Source organism: Pantherophis guttatus, chromosome 7 (assembly GCF_059756535.1).
Source record: "Pantherophis guttatus breed Tessera chromosome 7, ASM5975653v1, whole genome shotgun sequence".
NCBI lineage: Eukaryota > Metazoa > Chordata > Lepidosauria > Squamata > Colubridae > Pantherophis > Pantherophis guttatus.
The window spans coordinates 85,645,830-85,663,301 of record NC_142069.1 but is presented as its reverse complement, the minus strand read 5'-3'; the positions used below and the strand labels follow the sequence as shown (position 1 = coordinate 85,663,301).

The 17,472-nt window shown below is 43.2% G+C and overlaps 1 protein-coding gene across 3 annotated transcripts in view; it reads left to right on the top strand.

Annotated features, from left to right (window-relative positions):
• Window positions 1-17,472, top strand: part of RELN (reelin) — a 382,634-nt gene that overhangs the window by 174,770 nt on the left and 190,392 nt on the right. For all 3 annotated transcript variants that reach the window (XM_060692666.2, XM_060692664.2, XM_060692665.2), the window contains exon 9: window positions 15,213-15,309. In XM_060692666.2, coding sequence (XP_060548649.2) covers window positions 15,213-15,309 — 97 coding nt within the window. The remainder of the gene's footprint in view (window positions 1-15,212; window positions 15,310-17,472) is intronic.

Genomic DNA, 17,472 nt, shown 5'->3' with positions numbered 1-17,472 from the left:
AATGGGCTGTTTCTGGCCTCTAGAGGGCCTCCGAGGGCTGAGGAAGGCCATTTTCGCCCTCCCCAGGCTCCAAAAAACTCTCTGGAGCCTGGGGAGGGCGAAAAATGGGCCTACTGGTCCCACTGTGACATCGCGTGCCAAAAGCGGGGGTCGCATGGGGGGGGTGTTTGCACGTGCATGCACAGGAGATGGGGTACATTGAATTATGGGTGTGGGCACGCATGCGTGCGACCCCCTGCGCTCCCCCCGCTTTTCTCTTCTTAAAAGCCTTCAACTTCAGGAGGCAACCTCTTCCATTGATCAATTGTTCTGTCAGGAAATTCCTCCTTAGTTCTAGGTTGCTTCTCTCCATGATATGTTTCCATCGGTTGCTTTTTGCCTGCCTTCAGGTGCTTTGGAGAATAGCTTGACTCCCTCTTCTTTGTGGCAGCCCCTGAGATATTGGAACACTGCTATCATGTCTCCCCTAGTCCTTCTTTTCATTAAACCAGACATACTCAATTCCTGGAACTGTTCTTCATATGTTTCCGTACTTTGTGTTACTCGTTTCCAGTCTTGGAGAACATGCAGTATTCATTTAATTTCTCCTCCTTTCTGTCTTCAAATCATTGGTATTTAGTTCAAAACAACATACAAATGAGTTTTCCAATGAACAATAAATATGTGAATTAACATCCATGCAAAATAGACACATTGTAGAAACGGTCATGTTGGGTGAACTATCACTATATACTGAGCAATGCATTTCGATTGGAGATGCCAGTTTATTTCTAAAAAGATGGATTTGTGCCCAAATTTAAATACATACCTTCAACTGAATCAATTATAATTGTCAATTTATAAGTAGGCAATGTTGATATTTTGTGTACCGGAGATTCAAGGTTTTTTTTATTCCATTTATTATTATTTATTTATTTATTATTTATTTATTAATTCAATTTGTATGCCACTCCTCTCCGAAGACTCAGTTCTTTCTTTGGAATATTCAAATAGTATATTGTATAATGAATGCCCTTCTCGGTGGTGGCCCCTCCTTTATGGAACATATTCAACCTGAGATATAGTAGGCCCCCATCCTATTACTTATCTGAAAGGCCCTAAAATTTTAGTTTTATCAGCAGGCCTGGGGACTACGAATGGAGATGGAGCTGTTCAAATGGCGATTTAATTGTATTGTTGTTGCTATGGAGGAAGGGCAGGGATGTTTGCTACCGGTTCTCCGAACCACCCGCCACCATCGCTACCGGATCGGGCATTTCACCGCTGAGGGAGATGGACCCAGCTGTTCCTCCTCTTCCTCATCAGCCACCTCCAGACCTGGGGGCTGTTGAGTCTCCATCTGAGGGCTGATGGATGGCCCAGGCTCTACCTCTGTCTCTCTCTCTGACAGCTCCATTCTTTCTTTCCCCTCGGGGCTCTCAGGTTGCCTTGATGCTGGCCCTGACTTCCACACCTCCTCCTCCTCCTCTGATTCGGTTGCTGGCGGGCCAGTGGCCGGCAGACCACAATATCAGGGTTGGGGATCCCCGATATAAACAACTAGTTAAATCACATGCAGACAACTATGTGAACTCTTCCAGATTTGTGACAGAATAAGCAATTTTTTTAAAAGAAAAAGGTAATTGGATCATCAACACAAATAGCAAAAAAAACCACCCAGTTTTTGAGGAAATGAGTTGACTGTCTGTGGGAAATTAACCATTTGTCTGTAGAGATAACTCAAGAATGAAGAAGCAGTGCGGATGAGGAATTCTAGAGATGTAAATTAAATCCTCATTTTTAAGAACCAATTATTCCAGCTGACTGTTTCTCAGTGGGATTGTGATTCTACAGTGGAGAAATTTATTAGAAATGAGTACGATTGGATTAACCCCCTACTCTGAATTAAAATGTAAAATTCAGGAGGTCCCAGGAATGTATTTCACTATTTTGTTTTACTTTGATTTGTTTTGTTAGTATTTTTAAAATAGGGTCTCGGATAAATAATAGTGGCCTTTTAGCTGAGTTGTTACTTTCGTAGTGAATTCTACTGCTTATTTTTCTTGTTTCCATAATACCTAGCTGACAGCAGCGATCTAACTGGCTGTTTTATTTTTTATTATTTTTTGTTTGGTTATTAGTTTTTTTGGGCGCACTCAGTACTTCTGAACAGTCTTATAAAATTTCTACTCAAGCTAAGCATCCACAGAAATAACTCCCATCAAAACCTGAGCCTGAGTGGCGTAGGAGGCTAATGCCTCCTAAGGCAGCATTTAACATCCAGCTGCCTGCAATTACTGTGAGTTCAATTCTCACCAGGCTCAAGGTCGACTCAGCCTTCCATCCTTTCTAAGGTGGGTAAATTGAGGACCCAGTTTGTGGGGGCAATAAGCTGACTTTGTATAAATATACAAAAGTATGAAGGCTATTGCTTAACGCATTGTAAGCCGCCCTGAGTCTCCGGAGAAGGGCGGCATATAAATCAAATTTAAAAAAAACAAAATCTACAGCCCTGTACTTATCTGTTTCTACCTGAAGAAGTCGTAAATCTGATCAATTGTTCCAAAAAACAGAAGTAACCAAAGGATTGTGTTAATTTAGAGTCGAAGAAAGCCTCTGGAGCCAGGCAGGAGGCCGACTAGGCTTTCTAGCAAAAAAATTTTTTGAAGCCCACTCCTGTGCCTCCCCTCACATAAACCCATCCCCTCTTCCACCCTCACCCCATGCCAGGCCACCAGCTGGAAAGGTTGCAGAAACTGGTCTAGAAGGAAGTATTTTGAGTCAACTTGACTGATCATCTGTTGTTTAGCTCTATTGCTTGCTGTCTGCTCGTCAAAGCATCCTAGCGACAGATTGTCCTTTGAAACTCGTGGGCAACAGTTCAATCCTCCCCTTCCCACCCACCCCTGTTCAGCTCTTTCACCGCCAAAATGCCCCCAATATGAATCAAGTAATCTGATTTGGAGAAACGGATAATGGTAAAGGATTTAACCAGTGAGAAAATGGCCCATATTCCCTTTTATAATCCAAAAGCTTCTTAGATGCTTGAATTGGAAAGGATAACTTCCCTGAAACAATTTTATTAAATCTGTTTTAGGTGCTCCCGGGCTCTTTCAAAGACAGAATATCGACACACTCTGCTGTGTCGTTCATTGATATTTGATAGAAGTGCTGATCAGCCATTTCTGCTAATTAATTTAGATGCACTTACGTATGAAATCATTAAGTTTAAAGGACAAGTACAGGCAGTTTCTATAATAGACTTCCGTATATTCAAATTATTTCCTTCCTTCCTTCCTTCCTTCCTTCCTTCCTTCCCTCCCTCCCTTCCTCTCTCTCTCCTTCCTTCCTTCCACTCCTTCCTTCCTTCCCTCCCTCCCTCTCTCTCTCGTTCCTTCCTCTCGTTCCTTCCTTCCTTCCTTCCTTCCTCCCTCCCTCCTCCCTTCCTCTCTCTCTCCTTCCTTCCTTCTTTCCTTCCTTCCTTCCTTCCTTCCTTCCTTCCTTCCTTCCTTCCTTCCTTCCTTCCCATATCCAGAAGGACGTTCCACCTTGTGTTAACATCAGATAATTTCACATCTTCCTTTTCATATAGATCTCTATGCTCAGAATTGCTATCATGTGCAAAGGGATTGCTACTAATTAAGATATTTAAAAATAGTACCTTTGGGAACATCCCAGTCAAAAATTTTAATTGCACACTTTAGGATTGAAAACAGTCACCTGAGAGCTCTAAAGCTTAGCTGCCATTAAATATTAGAGTGGTTCATTAGTTAATTTATCTTTGTCCCAAAGGTGCTTTTTCAAGAGGCAATTGGACTTTCTTTTCTTTTTTTTTTTTAAATATTTATTAAATTTTCAAACATTAAAATATACAGTACAAAAAAATAGAAAAGAGCAAAAAAATAAAAAAAAAACTACACAACAAAAACAAACAAACAAAAACAAATTCTACCGATGTAGAAAAGCTGTTACTAGTACTTAAGTTTTGATGTGTTTGTTTTTGTGGACTTTCTTGTTATTCTTTGAAGATATTTCGTTTCTCATCCAAGAAGCTTCTTCAGATCTGACTAGACCAGAGGTCTTCAAACTTGGCAGCTTTAAGACTTGTGGACTTCAACTCCCAGAGTTCCTCAGTCAGCTTTGCTTGAAGTCCACAAGTCTTAAAGTTGCCACGGTTGGAGACCCCTTGGCTAGAGGGTGGGAAATGAGTGTCAAGGGAGAAAAAGGTTGGTGATTATCCCGAAGGACTTCTCCCGAAGGGCTTTTTGTAACTAATTGGGACTCAGCTGTGAATGAACGTAATTCACAGCTGTTGCAATAAAAGAGGTTTTTGGGACTACTCGTGTGTTTTAATGACTCAAGAAGCCTAGGACACAACACCGGGAGGCACGATGAGTACCAAAAACAATGAGTACCAAACAAATTTTTTCCCATAATAATAATAATGTAGTGAGTCACAAGGCAGCCAACCCAGACAAGTTCTAGCTTGTGAGTTGAGTATCAAAGAAACAATGAGTACCGGGGCAAAATTTTCACATCAAAATGCACTGAGTACCAAATTCAATTAATTTCAAAGCAGTTGAATACCCAGGTATTATTGTGTCAGGGAATTGTCCAAATGGAGTCAGAAGTGCTGATAATAACTTGTGGTTTTATATAAACAAATGTATTTACACAGCGGTGAAATGCATTTATCTTCGCTACCGGTTCGGAAATGTGAGCACGCGCACCTCTTCTGCGCATGTGCAGAGGGTCAAAAACGGAACATAATGACATCCCGACAGGTGGGCAGAGCCTCCCGCCGTCGACCCTACCGGTTAGCGCGAGCTGGATAGATAGATTTCACCGCTGTATTTACAGTAACTAAGAGGCAAACAGTAGCATAGTTAGGTAAATAAAAAAGAGAGAGAGAGAAAAAAGCGAGAAACAAGGAACCTCCCCCTTTTCTCTCACAGCAGCCAATCACAACTGAGATTGCCTCGTAGTGGCCAGTTCTCTTTATCCAATTAGCTATAACTGTGTGTTCTTACTTGTTGTCCAATCCTTGACTGCTCCAGCTATTAAATTTTAAATATCTTAACACACTGAGCCAGCAAACCAAAATCTAATGATATATGAAACACCATTCCTCCAGGAAGTCATTGACTGAGCTGGACATATTGCTATAAATCATTTAATATACAATCAGGAGAATAAATAACAAAGCTTTTTTTTTCTTGTTGTTCTAATGTTCATGCACCTATATGTTAAAATAACTTCTCTGCTTCTTTGTTTAAAAAGTATTTTAATTGATTTCATAAATGTTGGCTCTCAAAAAGGTTTTTGTAGGAACTTTCATCAGAATACAATCCTAAACTCTCCTCTTGGATTAAGCAACGTGGTGGCTTAATATGATTGCAGAGTTTTACAGGTATTTGTGGGAAAACTCTAAAATGTCATCCTCATTTCCCAACTGAAGTTCTCCTTGTTAAATAAGATCAGGTTTTACAGGGGTGAAATCCAGCAGGTTCTGACAGGTTCTGGAGAACCGGTAGCGGAAATTCTGAGCAGTTCGGAGAACCGGCAAATACCTCTTCTGGCTGGGATGGGAATGGAGATTTTACAATATCCTTCTCCCAGGAGTGGGGAGGGAATGGGAATTTTGCAGTATCCTTCCCCTGCCACGCCCACCAAGCCACGCCCACCAAGCCACACCACGCCCACCAAGCCACACCCACAGAACCAGTAGTAAAAAAAATTGGATTTCACCACTGAGGCTTTACCAGAATTTAGTTGTCTAAACTCCCAAGAAGACAACTTTCACTAATTATTCTGAAAAAGTTTATTTTGTTTTATAAAATTAATTCCTTTACAAATAAATGCTGCCTGAACAAGACAAATAATCATATTTTAAACAACTTTACTCTCCAGTAGTCCAATACATTGAAAACTACTAAGTTTAAAAAGATGTATTTAGGGTTTGGATTTCCTGTGTATTTGAAATGACAACAGATGTCATCCAATTAAAGAGATGTTCAACTGATTTTTTTAAAAAAAGGTATATAAATGTTTTTCTTTTAAAAAAAAGGTTAGCGGCAGTTGTTAGTCAAATTATTTTTAAGAGCTTAATTGGGAACGCAATGTACATATACCCTTGTTGATGCAACATTAATTAATCACAGTGCTATTGTTTTGCTAGCTGCACAAAGATGTTAAGGCATATTGTACATGCTGGTAAGAGGTGGAAAATTTTATTTTTAACTTCATTAAAATTTTCCTTTTTAAATAAGATGATAAATAAGGAGAGGGAGAGAAAAGGGGGGGGAAGGGTGTTATAACACTTTTCTGGTGTTTTTTCAGAAATTTATTTTTAGATCTACGAATAATTATTTGCTAGAATTAAGCAAAAGTTATTTCTTTGCATCTATACTATTTCGCAACCAATTTGCTGAATATTTTCTATAGAACGTAATAATATACGCGCAATCCCCTAATATTTCACAAGCAAGGACATTCTTGTATCTTTTTTAATATTGCCATGGAAAATATTTGAAGCCACTAAGTATGGTATTAGGAGCATTATTTTTACAAAGGAGCCCATGCTGTGTTTGTCTTCAAAACGGAACAGCTTAACTGGGAAATGATAGAATACCAAATTCTATTGTATTTATCAAAATGCTCGTTTCCTTTATCTACTGCTTTACATAGAATATTACAAAAATGGCATATTTCTCTACCTTATATGCTGCGATAGCAGGGGTGGGCTTCAAACATTTTAGCAAGGGATTCTCTGCCTGGTTGCTGGGTGGGCGTGGTCATAGTGGGTGTGGCCTAGTTGGCCTCCTGCACCATGGCGGCCGGGGGGGTTGCTCTCCCCAGGCTCCAGAGGCTTTCCTTGAGCCTCTGGGAGGGCGAAAACGGCCTCCCCAGACTCCTGAGGCCCTCTGGAGGCCGGAAACAGGCCCGAACTTCCGGTAGGCCCATTTTTCATCCTCCCCGAGCCTTCCTGCGTGGCCTGCACTTACCTGCGTCCAAAACGGGCCGCGTGGGGACTCCTGGGAGGGGCAAGGTCGGGTGGGCAGGGCCAGCCAGGAGTGGGATTTGGGGGTTCTCCGAACTGCACAGAATCTTAGCTAGAGGTTCTCCCAAACCCCTGCGAACCCCCAGCAGCCCCACCCCTTTGCGATAGGGAATCACACAGCATCACATTTGATTCCAAAGGAAAATTATGCCTGCTGTAATCCAGCAGAGTCTTTTTATGGGGTTAGGGGAAACCTTTGAAAAAACAGGTTTTCCAGCACAGACACAAAGCATCCCTCTTTGAAGGGTTAAAATAACTGTGTCCTTTACAAGGTTTATAGAGCTGCTTTAAAAGGTGTGTTGGCTGTCTCTAATTGCACAGCGTAGCCCCATCTCAGGGGATGCGGCTGGGGTTTTCCTTTATTGGAAAATTTAAATTCATCAAATATATATTTATACTGGAATCACCATCTGGTGTAACTCCTTAACCTACAGGACAGAAGGGTTCCTATTTTGCTGACTTGTGTCGAGAGGTTATAATCATAATCATAAGTTTATTTGTCAAGCATATATAAGATAACAGGTAAAAGTATAAACATAATTTGAATACATGACAAGAGTAAGTAAAAAGGAATATTAGGACAGGGACGGTAGGCACGCTGGTGCACTTATGCACCCCCCTTACAGACCTCTTAGGAATGGGGTGAGGTCAACAGTAGACAGTTTAAGATTAAAGTTTTGGGGATTTGGGGAAGAAACTACAGAATCAGGTAGTGCATTCCAGGCATTGACCACTCTGTTGCTGAAGTCGTATTTCCTGCAATTGAATTTGGAACGGTTTACCTTGAGTTTGTATCTATTATTTGCTCGTGTATTGTTGTGGTTGAAGCTGAAGTAGTCATTGACAGGAAGGACATTGTGGCAGATAATTTTATGTACTATGCTTAGGTCAGACTAAAGTCGACGTAGTTCTAAGTTGTCTAAGCCCAAAATTTGGAGTCTGGTGGCATAAGGTATTCTATTGCAGTTAGAGGAATGGAGGACTCTTCTCGTAAAATATCTCTGGACTCTCTCGATTGTATTTATGTCCGATATGCAGTGCGGGTTCCAGACAGATGAGCTGTATTCAAGAATTGGTCTAGCAAATGTTTTGTATGCTCTAGTTAGTAGTACAACATTACCAGAGAAGTATTATTATTATTATCTTGAGTCTTTCAGGATGCAGAATTTTTCCTGGTAGAATTCTCCTGATTAATAAACCATCTTCTGACGGAGACTTAATAAGGGGTGACATAATAGCAAGTGTTCCAGTATTTGAGGGGCTGCCACAAAGAAGACGGGGTCAACCTATTCTCCAAAGCACCTGAAGGCAGAACCAGAAGCAATGGATGGAAACTAATCAAGGAGAGAACCAACCTAAAAATAAGGAGAAATCTCTTGACGGTTGAGAACAATTAATCCGTGAAACAGCTTGCCTCCAGAAGTTGTGGGCGCTCCAACACTGGAGGTTTTAAGAAGAGATTGGACAACCATATGTCTGAAATGGTATAGGGCCATGATGGCGAACCTATGGCACGCATGCCACAGATGGCACACGGAGCCATATCGATGGGTATGCGAGAGTTGGCCTAGCTCATCTCCGGCACACATGCGTGCGCCAGCCAGCTGATTTTCGGGCCTTCATGGCCCACCGGAAGTCAGGAAACAGGCTGTTTTCTGCCTCCAGAGGGCTCCAGGGGGCGGGGAAGGCAATTTTCACCCTCCCCAGACTCCTAGAAAGACTCTGGAGCCTGGGGAGGGCAAAAAACAGGCCTACCATGCCATCACGTGCCAAAAGCGGAAGGAGCGGGGGGGGTTGCGCGTGCATGCACGGGGCACATTGAATTATGGGTGTAGGCAGACGCGTGCGTGACCCCCCCCCCACTCCCCCTGCTTTTGGCACGCAACGGCAAAAAGGTTAGCCATCACTGGTATAGGGTTTCTTGCTTGAACAGAGGGTTGGATTAAAGGACCTCCAAGGTTCCTTCCAACACTGTTATTCTGTTTTAATGGCATCTCATCTCAATTCTCTTTTTCCAATATGCCCAAGTGTCTCTATTTCTGGGAACTGCCTTCCCTTTGGTGTGGGTTTTTCAAATGCATACGTATCCACCCAAGAGACTGCTCCATTATATATAAACCATAATAATGCACATATATTTGATCCTTCTGCTTTCCGGAGCCCCTTAGGATTTCTCACAAATCTACAATCTTGATTACTATTTTATTTATTTTTTTATGTAGGGTTTACACTAAGTCTCAGGGCAGACATTCATTTAATAAGTATTGGAACTCTTGCTACTGAGGAAACATATTTTTCTGAAACTGGAACCTTATTTCTTTGATTTATTTCCCACTCACCTCGAGGCGACTCTTCAATCTGGAGTCATCTCTACAAAGTCCCTTGTTTTTGCTTTTGTTTTTTAAAAGGAAGAAGTTTAAAAAAAAAAAGACTCTTGAGGGAATAATTCTCAGTTTTGAAAGGTTTCATTTCAACTTTTGAAGATTTACTGTTGGAGGGGCTTCCTTTAAATTTTGCCCTGGAGTTGGTGTCAGGGTTCGAAGTAACACCCACCCCCCCAACGAAAGAAGACTCCGAGGCTCAAGATTCCTCAAAGTTCTATTTTATTAGAGATGTCATATTGGCACATCTGGGAAAAACCGGATCTGAAAGTTTCCAGGTTTTCCTCACCCAAGTAAAAGTTCCAGTTCCTGCCCCGCACCCACATGTCCATCACATGGCCCAATCAGGACACCGTTTCAACTGGAGATGCCTCCCAGACACCCAACTCCAGGTGCCAGGCAAACGTCCTTGACTCTTTGAGAAAGGAATGTTATTTTGACTATATATCTCCCGTATTCCATATAATCCCCCCTCCCATTTTCCCACAGTAGAATATGTGGCAGGCCTGAAAGCCCAATACAAAAGATGGCTTCCAGGCTTGAGACTTGGCTTTGGACAGCAAGATGCAATGCAAACTGGCCTACTCTTTAGGAGGGCGATGCTATTGGCTGCTTTAAGGTAAAGGTAAAGGTTCCCCTCGCACATATGTGCTAGTCATTCCTGACTCTAGGCACGGTGCTCATCTCCGTTTCAAAGCCGAAGAGCCAGCACTGTCCGAAGACATCTCCGTGGTCATGTGGCCGGCATGACTCAACACCAAAGGCACATGGAACGCTGTTTCCTTCCCACCAAAGGTGGTCCCTATTTTTCTACCTGCATTTTTTTACGTGCTTTCGAACTGCTAGGTTGGCAGAAGCTGGGACAAGTAACGGGAGCTCACCCCGTTACACGGCACTAGGGATTCGAACCACTGAACTGCTGACCTTTCAATCAACAAGCTCAGCATCTTAGCCACTGAGCCACTGCATCCCTTTTATGTTCTACCAAGATGCCAACAATAATTTTTATCACTGAAAAATGGGTAGTTTCTAAAACTTATCCTTTGGAAACTACCATCCCTTAGAGGTGGTGAAATAGAAGAAGAAGGAAAATCTCCTTTTTTGAAAAATGGCTGAAGCTAAGCAGAAAAGTCCAAATTTTGGATAGTCCACATTTTGGATAGAGAGGACTATTGGTTTGAAAGAAGGGTAAAAGAATCCATCTGTGTTAGAATTGAATGCCCCTCCCTCAATAGAGAGGGAGGAAAACAGCACCACATGTCTCCTATCTACAATGCAGTCCTTCCAAAAAAAATTCTAAAATCAATTGCATCCTGATTCAGGGGAACCCTGAGGGCACAGATAAACCCCCAAGGGACCTCAGCAACTCTCACAGAGAGTGCTAACAACCAGATGACTGAAAAGAAAGTCATCTGGTCATCCATCCCGCCACCCCCAGCCTATCAGAAACGATCCTTCTGTCCCCACATCACCCAGTCTCAACTGTCAGTATCTATCCTTCCATTCCCGCCCCCCCAACCCGCCGTCAGAACTGACAACGCTTCTTGGATGAGAAGTGAAACGTTTTCATCCTCAAGGGAAAAAAACAACAGTCTAATTGGCTTTTTGGAGGAAAAAAAAGCTCATTTGAGACAACTATGACCTGGCTGACTGAGAATCTCCACAGACATTAAGCAGGAAAAAGGCCCGAATGTGATTGTATTCAGAGGAGGCTGCTGAAGAGGCATCACTACCTACCCTGATTCCCTGAAAATAAGACATCCCCTGATAATAAGCCCAAACGGGACTTTGAGCGCATGCGCTAAAATAAGCCCCCCCCACCCGAAAATAAGCCCTCTCCACGAATATTTAAATGCATGTGCAGCTGGTCCCCGCCATTTCCTTTGGTTTCCTCCATGTGTCCCAAAATAATAAGATGTCCCCGAAAATAAGGCTAAGCACTTATTTCGGGGTTAAAAAAAAATATAAGATAGAGTCATATTTTCGGGGAAACACGGTATATTTACGGAAATCTTGATCGAATCATAAACGGAGCAGGTTGCTGGAAGTAAAAGAATCTGGAACTTTAGTAAAAAGCTTCCTGAAAGAGTTGGAACTTTGAAATTCAGTTTATCGTGGGGAGGGGTGGGAGGAATTCTGAGGCATGGCTCGGCTCACCGTGGGCCTCCGCCCCCCAGCTGCCACAGCCACCGGGCCTGATGCTTCTTGGAGAGAAGCTTCTGGTGACCAAACTATGCACAAAGCTACCAAGGAAGACTCCCCCCACCCCGGCTTACTCCAGCAAGTGGCAGACCCGGGGCCAGGCCACTCGGAGGAGAGCCACGGGGGGGGGGGGAGATGACCCAAAAGTTGAAAAGAACTTTGAAGAGAGAGTTGAAGAGGGTGTGAAACCATTAAAAAGTGTGATCTACGACAGTCCAAATAACTATCCCCCACTCTCAGGGAGCTCAACAATGAAATCCATAGCTATCTCTTCCCAGGGTCAAGACGGGTCAGCCACGTGCTGGAGTAATCCAAGGGATCTCCCTTGACAGCTTTGTGTATAGTTTGGCTGCCAGAATCTTCTCTCCAGGCTGCATTGGGCCCGGTGGCTGCGGCGTATTTTCCCATGCGGGGGATGGAATCAGCCATCGCAACATTACTCAAATTGGAACAGAGACTGAGTAGAAAAACTGGCGTTTATAAATACATCTGACAAACTTTAGTTGCGCCGATGGAATCCAGTCGTAATAAATCCTTACAGGCTCATTATTCTGACTCTCAATTGCATCGAGGAAAGCATATTCTATCCATGGGCTCTTTATTACGGTAGTGCTTCGTGTTTTTTTTTTTTTTTTTTTTTCAGTCCTCTTGTGGGATCTGCCGGCTTTTAATTCTGGTTATTTATTGACTGGGATTTAAATTTTTTTTTAAAAAAAGGCTCAGTTCATCAACTTGGATTAGAGCATTATAGAGCCTGGCTGCTCAAAAAGTCTCTAAGGTGATAGGCTGCCCATCGGTGCTCATTACGGAAATAATAGCTTCATTAAAAGAGCTTGGCGTTGGATGAGATAACATGTCTGAGCACGGTCTCTGGTCTCCCAGGGCAAAGGGTTGAGAAAGTGCACTCAAGCACGAACGTGCTTCTGGGTTCAATCTTGTAGTAATTAGAACATGCAAGGAAGAGGCTAAACCAACAAGGAAAAACCAGGAACATAGTTCCCAGCATTTCAAGACACCATAAATACCTGTAAAGCAAGGGTGAAATCCAGCAGGTTCTGACAGGTTCTGGAGAATCAGTAGCGGAGATTTTGAGCATTTTGTAGAACCGGTAGCGGAAATTTTGAGTAGTTCGGAGAACCGGCAAATACTACCTCTGGCTGGCCCCAGAGAGGGGTGGGAATGGAGATTTTGCAATATCCTTCCCCCAGGGGTGGGGAGGGAATGGGGATTTTGCAGTATCCTTCCCCTGGAGTGGGGATGGAATAGGGATTTTGCAATATCCTTCCCCCAGGGGTGGGGACGGAATGGGGATTTTGCAGTATCCTTCCCCCAGGGGTGGGGAGAGAATGGGGATTTTGCAGTATCCTTCCCCTGCCACGCCCACCAAGCCACATCCACCAAGCCACACCACACCCACCAAGCCACGCCCACAGAACTAGTAGTAAAAAAATGTGGATTTCACATTTGCTATAAAGGAGGCGAAGGCTAGAAAAAATACCTCGATGATGAAACCAAACTTGTGGTCTTCAGAAGACTTGGTAGCAAAATGTTGGGCTGGCCTTGATCTGCAGCATTATGAATAAGTTGCAAGGGATGTTGTAAACAATGATGATTTTCTTTTCTATGCCTTTAAAGGTGACTCCTGTCTCTTGCAATGGCAGATATGCCTAACGGTTAATAATGCAGGCTAGGAAGGAAAATATGACACAGTATATTAGACCTGCCATCAGTGATAAACTTCCTGTACCATGCTGTTCTCTGGGAAATGAATAAGTTGGCTCTGCTTAGTTGAGAGAGTCTACAGGTTGTTATCGTCTTACGACAGTCACAGTGGTGCTGGAAAATATGACTTAGAATAGAATAGAGTTGGAAGGGACCTTGGAGGTCTTCTAGTCCAACCCCCTGCTTAGGCAGGATACCCTACACCACTTCAGACAAATGGCTATCCAAACTCTTCTTAAAATCTTCCAGTGTTGGAGCATTCACAACTGATTAATTGTTCTCACTGTCCCGAAATTTCTCCTTAGTTCTAGGTTGCTTCTCTCCTTGATTAATTTCCACCCATTGCTGCTTGTCCTGCCCTCAAGTGCTTTGGAGAATATGTTGACTCCCCCTTCTTTGGGGCAGCACCTTAGGTAATCGAACACTGCTATCATGTCATCCCTAGTCCTCCTTTTCATCAGACTAGACAGACCCAGTTCCAGCAACCGTTCTTCATACGTTTTAGCCTCCAGTCCCCTAATCATCTTTGTTGCTCTTCTCTGCACTCTTTCCAGAGTCTCAACATCTTTTTTTACATCATGGCAACCAAACAGGTTCTTGCACTTATAACCACTGCAACATCCCCATGATCGCATGATCATAAGTTCTTATATACCGCTTCACAGTACTTTGCGGCTCTCTCTAAGCCGTTTACACAATCAGCATATTGCCCCTCAACAATCTGGGCCCTCATTTTATCGACCTCGGAAGGATGGAAGGCTCGAGTAAACCTTGAGCCAGCCAGGATCGAACTCCTAACAGTCGGCAGAGTTAGCCTGCAATACTGCATTCCAATCACTGCGCCATCACAGCTCTTTGCTTAACGACCACAGTAAAAATAGTCATAAAATTGGACGCAACTCATTTAATCGCTTTGCTTCGTGACAGAAGTTCTGTGCCAATTATGGTCGTAATCAAGGACTACCTATATAACTAAGATGCAGAGAAGAGCAACAAAGATAATTAGGGGACTGGAGGCTAAAACATATGAAGAACGGTTGCAGGAACTGAGTATGTCTAGTTTAATGAAGAGAAGGACTAGGGGAGACATGATAGCAGTATTCCAATATCTCAGGGGCTGCCACAAAGAAGAGGGAGTCAAGCTATTCTCCAAAGCACTTGAGGGCAGGAAAAGAAGCAATGGGTGGAAACTAATCCAGGAGAGAAGCAACCTAGAACTAAGGAGAAATTTCCTGACAGTGAGAACAATGAATCAGTGGAACAACTTGCCTCCAGAAGTTGTAGATACTCCAACACTGGAAGTTTTTAAAAAGAGGTTGGATAACTATTTGTCTGAAGTGGTGTAGGGTTTCCTGCCTAAGCAGGGGGTTGGACTAGAAGACCTCCAAGGTCCCTTCCAACTCTGTTATTCTATTTCTATTCTATTTCTAAGATCATCCAACGGTTACGAGATACAGTTTTTCCTTTATGCTTTAGGGACCCCTGTCACGTTTTTCACTGTGTACCTTGGCAAGTACGGCGCCTGGCACTTCATTTTTGCTATACCATGCCTTGTGTGTGCATTTTGAATAAGGGAGTGTTTAGTAATTTATTATACCTTTCTCCTGGGAAATCTACCGCAGATTATGCTGGTCTGGTGTGATTTATCTTCCCTAAGTTATTCCTAACTCAGGGAGCATGCATTAGTATGCTTTTTCCGCCAACAACAGAGCACAGCAAAACTCACCATCGATCAAAAAAATAAATAAATAAATTGAAATATGGAAAATTAAGAATGGTGGCAAGGACTCTCTCAGAAGACAATGTCGAAATGATAATGTATCACTTAACAGGGCTATAAATACTTCTATCGTTATTGTTCTCCGCAGGGTCAGGTTCATGCCGTTTTAGCTACTCCGATCCGGACATCATTGTCTCCTATTCAAAGAATAATTCAGAAGATTGGATTCAACTGGAGAAAATTAGGTTGGTTATAACGCTCTTTCTCGGCACTTATTTTTTGTTTTACAAAGGTTGGCTGTTGGGTGTTTTATTTTATTTCGCTGTTGAAATTTTGCTTTGTGTGTGAGTGTTTTTTTTAAAAGAAGCGCCTTATCTATGTTTTCATACGTAAATTAAAATGGATACATCTAAAATAACAAAAATACAAGATTTGAATTTTTTAGCAGGCTGTATTAGAGGGACAGTTTAGATATATTAGTTTATATTTCTGTGACTCTGAGTGGCTTAAAAGTAAAGGTTCACCTCGCACATATGTGCTAGTCGTTCCCGACTCTAGGGGGCAGTGCTCATCTCCGTTTCAAAGCCAAAGAGCCAGTGCTGTCCGAAGATGACTCCCTGGTCATGTGGCTGGCATGACTCAACGCCAAAGGCACACGGAATGCTGTTACCTTCCCATCAAAGGTGGTCCCTATTTTTCTACTTGCATTTTTTATCTGCTTTCGAACTGCTAGGTTGGCAGAAGCTGGGACAAGTCACGGGAGCGCACCCCGTTATGCGGCACTAGGGATTCGAACCGCTGAACTGCCAACCTTTCGATCAACAAGCTCAGTGTCTAGCCACTGAGCCACCATGTCCCTACCTGAGTGGCTTACAACGGGCTAAAAACACTAAACACAGAGGGACACTCCACAAAACAGCAAAACTGAAGCCAAGCACACAAATATATTCCAATTCCAAAACCTTTACCAGATAAGTTCTATGTCAACTTGCAAAGCTTTCAAGTTGCCATGAGCAGGAGGGAGGGAGAACTGATAGAGCTGATTGATTTCCCTAACTGAAGTGCATTCCATACATTCTTCCTGACCACAATCAGAAGGAGGGTGTTGGATTTCACAGCCAGCCAAAGTGGTTAATTGGAGAATGTGATTTATGACCTGGCCAGAGAGGAGGGGAGAGACAGGGTCATAGGGGAACGTAAATCTACGTGGGATTAGTTCTAACTGCATCCAAATATTGCCGAAATGGTGCTCCTAATAAATGACTGTATTTCTTTTGAAGTTCGGCTCATGGCTCATGAATTAATTAGCGCATCTTTCGAAAACTTCACATTCTAGTTTAGAAGAATGCCCAGGTGGAAAAAAAACCAAGACTTTGTGGAAGGCAATGTGAATCCTGGAGAATAAATTTTTCTGTAGAACAGGTGCTGAGATATAGAAGGTATGCTACCTGCTTCCCAATAGGAGATATCAACCTTGCTGGATCTCATAGGATAGAAGCGAGATGATTACAGATAGGTTGACTTGGAGCCTTGTGCCAGGAAGGGCTTTACTAGTATTAACCAGCACTTTGCACCTGGAAACCTACAAATAGTGGTGGGATTCAGCCGGTTTGGGCCAATTTGGGTAAACCAGTTGTTAAATTGCTGCCTGGTCCCTCCCCGCCCCTTCCAGGAGTCCCCACATGCTCTATTTTGGATCCTAGGTAAGTGCAGGGCAGCCTACCATGCCCAAAATGGGGCACGGGGGTGTGGTGCACCCCCCCCCCCCCTGCGCAGCCCATTTTTGCTCCCAGGAGGCTGCAGAGAGGCCTACTAGGCCCAAAACAGGGCACAGGGGGCAGCATGTCCCCTCCTGTGACCTGTCTTTGCTCCTGGGAGGATTCAGGAGGTCGAGTGCTGCCTGGTCACATCCACCATGGCTATGTCCACCCATCCAGTCATGAGGGCTGAGAACCAGTTGTTAAATTATTTGACTCCCACCACTGCCTACAAACACAATTAACAGTATTGTAAGAGACCTTGGAAGTCTTCTAGTCCAACCCCCGTCAGCTCAAGCAACCTTGGCAACCCTGCACTTCCAAAGTAGCGATGTTTCAAGGTGTGCCCATAAACCACCTGTACCCATTCATTCTGGACCATTTGTAGCTTCCAGATAGTCTTCAAGAGAGCTCCATATAGTTCACATCGCGATAGTCCGAATGATATGACTAAGGCATGGGAATCCCGAGCAGGGACTTTTCAACCAAGAAACAGTTGCAAGTGGCTCACAAGATGGATTTGTGCAAAGGTCCTCTTTGGCCATGAGTGCCACCTGGTCTTCCAGTAGGAACTGAGAGCCCAAGGAAGGACTTCCAGGTTGTGTACCAATTTTGCCTGTACCAATCCCATCCTGAATTAACGATAGAGAA